The sequence below is a fragment of the Penaeus vannamei genome, chromosome 17, assembly GCF_042767895.1.
Source record: "Penaeus vannamei isolate JL-2024 chromosome 17, ASM4276789v1, whole genome shotgun sequence".
In the NCBI taxonomy this organism is placed as follows: domain Eukaryota; kingdom Metazoa; phylum Arthropoda; class Malacostraca; order Decapoda; family Penaeidae; genus Penaeus; species Penaeus vannamei.
In genome coordinates this window covers 8,617,199-8,619,698 of record NC_091565.1, presented here as the reverse complement: position 1 = coordinate 8,619,698, position 2,500 = coordinate 8,617,199, and the positions used below count along the sequence as shown (strand labels likewise).

The following is a 2,500-nucleotide window of genomic DNA, read 5'->3' as shown; positions in this document are numbered from 1 at the left end:
ATTACTCTTTATTTATTTATTTATTTATTTATTTATTTTTTGTATGGGAAGCGAGGAAGAGAACGGAAACGTGTGGGAAAGAGGAGGGCGAAGGATGGAGTTCGTGTGTAGGTAATATGGGTTGGAAGGAACGGGAATTGGAGGATGAGGATGAGGAGGAAAAGAGGGAGGAGGAGGAGGAGGAGAGGGAGGAAGGAGAGGGAGGAAGGAGAGGGAGGAAGGAGAAAAAGGAGAGGGAGGGAGGAGGAGGAGGAGGAGAAAAAGGAGGGAGGAGGAGGAAAAGGATGATGATGATGAAAAGGAGGAGGAAGAGAGGGAGGAAGAGGAGGAGAAGGAAAAGGAGGAGGAGGAGAGGGAGGAAGGAGAAGGAGGAGGAGAGGGAGGAGGGAGAAGGAGGAGGAGAGGGAGGAAGGAAAAGGAGGGGAGGAATATGAATAGGAGTAGGAGGAGGAGGAGGAGGAGGAGAGAAGGATGTAGCTAATGTGGGAGGGAAGTGAAAGCAGGATTATCTCAGAAATAATAAATGAAAAAGAAGGGTGCAGAGCAGAAAGGATGTGAGGGAAGATGATTGAGAATGTGTTGCTTTTCTTCGTTTTTTTTCATTTTGTAAAGGTCCTCATTAATGCAAAAGAAAACACGTATCGTATCATAAATAACGTTAAACAAACAAATATAATTATATCTATCTATCTGCCTAACTATCTATTTATATACACATATATATACACAACAATATCTGGAATACACTAACTCTCTCTTTCTCTCCTACTCTCTCCCTCTTCTCCCTACTAACCCTTTATCTTTTTCTCCTACTCTCTCCCTCTTCTCCTCCCCACTAACCCTCTCTCTTTTTCTCCTACTCTCTCCCTCTTCTCCTCCCCACTAACCCTCTCTCTTTTTCTCTTGCCCTCGCCCTCTTCTCCTCCCTACTAACCCTCTCTCTTTTTCTCCTACTCTCTCCATCTTCTCCTCCCTACTAACCCTCTCTCTTTTTCTCCTACTCTCTCCATCTTCTCCTCCCCACTAACCCTCTCTCTTTTTCTCTTGCCCTCACCCTCTTCTCCCCCCTACTAACCCTCCCTACCCTCCCCCCTTCCCACACCAACCCAACCACTAACACTTCAACCACTTACATTTCACCTTCATCTCCCCCTTCAGGAAGCCAGTTCAGCAACGACATGGCAATCGTGAAGTTGAAGCCTCAGAACGCCATGGGAATCCAGATGTCCCGGTTCGTGACCCCGGCTTGCTTGCCAACTTCGACGACCCCTTATTCGCCCGGCACCAAATGTCAGGTGTCAGGCTGGGGGCTGACTGACCGTGAGTTCGGGTTGTTTGGTTTTTGTTGTTTTATGAGTTTGGGTTTTTTCGTGTGAGGGAGGGGGGAGATACGGGGGGAGGGGGGTTTGGGATGGGTCTTGGCTTGGTCCATCTTGACGGATATACTAATCGAATTTTTGTCGTCTGTTTGGCCAATTCGCGGAAGGAAAAAATCCTAGAGTATTGATAAAGAAGATACCAATAATTCTCACCCTTATAATTCAACTCCATTAGTGTTTTATTCTTATCAGTAACGCTCCCCATTTATTCTGCAGCCGACTACGATTTCTCCAACTCGATGGTCCTCCGAAGTGCCGAGGTCCTCCTGATTGAGGATGGGCTCTGTCGGGACCTGTACGGCTCCCAGACCTACACCGACGGGATGGTCTGCGCGGGTTACATGCAGGGCAAAATCGACGCCTGCAACGGTGACTCCGGAGGGCCTCTGGCTTGCGAGATCGACGGTAAGGATTTGCGATCCAACGGTTCTTTAGATAATCTCAGACGAAGTGTTCAAAAGAAAAGGACAACTACGGATCATGCGGGGAACTGTGTTGGAAAATGATGCTTCTTCAGTATTTTATCTTTATCAGTCATCATTTTTATGCAATTTTTTTTCGCCTACAGGAAGGTACACACTGCTGGGCCTCGTCTCGTGGGGGAAGAGCTGCGGGAAGGCTCAGCGGCCGGGGATCTACACCAACGTGAAGCACTACCTCGACTGGATCATGACGGCGATGGAGGATCTTTAAGGACTCGGGAGAAGGTCGAGGGAAGGAGGGACAGCAATCGAGAGAGAAGAAAACATTGACGTTTGAAGATGGAAAAGGATCGGAGTTGAGCCCGTTCTGAATGGAAGAGAATTTCTGTGACCTAGTCGACTGTGCATAAATTAACGTTTGAGTTGTATTTTTTAATTTGTATTATATTTGGGATGACAAATCAAAGGATGATGCATTATTATAAGTATATGTAAAAAGTGTGCATTTCTACTTATTACATATCATATTGCAGGTTGTTTAATTGTCTGTCGATAGTGATAGTCAAACAGAAACATTGATGAAATTGTAATTATATAATGCCATAAGACATAGATAACATTGGATATATGAAGAAAGGAATGGGTTATCGTCTTACCCACAATGTAAATGCATTTATCTAGAGATGGCAGCATAAAGAA

The 2,500-nt window shown here is 45.6% G+C and overlaps 1 protein-coding gene across 1 annotated transcript in view; it reads left to right on the top strand.

Moving 5' to 3' along the window:
• The window catches only part of LOC113805336 (serine protease 33), a gene marked incomplete at its 5' end in the record, with an annotated part of 5,801 nt that overhangs the window by 2,207 nt on the left and 1,094 nt on the right, over positions 1 to 2,500 (top strand). The window contains 3 exon segments of the mRNA XM_070131878.1: positions 1,159 to 1,320; positions 1,596 to 1,784; positions 1,948 to 2,500. The exon segment at positions 1,948 to 2,500 is cut by the window's right edge and continues 1,094 nt beyond it. Coding sequence (XP_069987979.1) covers positions 1,159 to 1,320; positions 1,596 to 1,784; positions 1,948 to 2,072 — 476 coding nt within the window.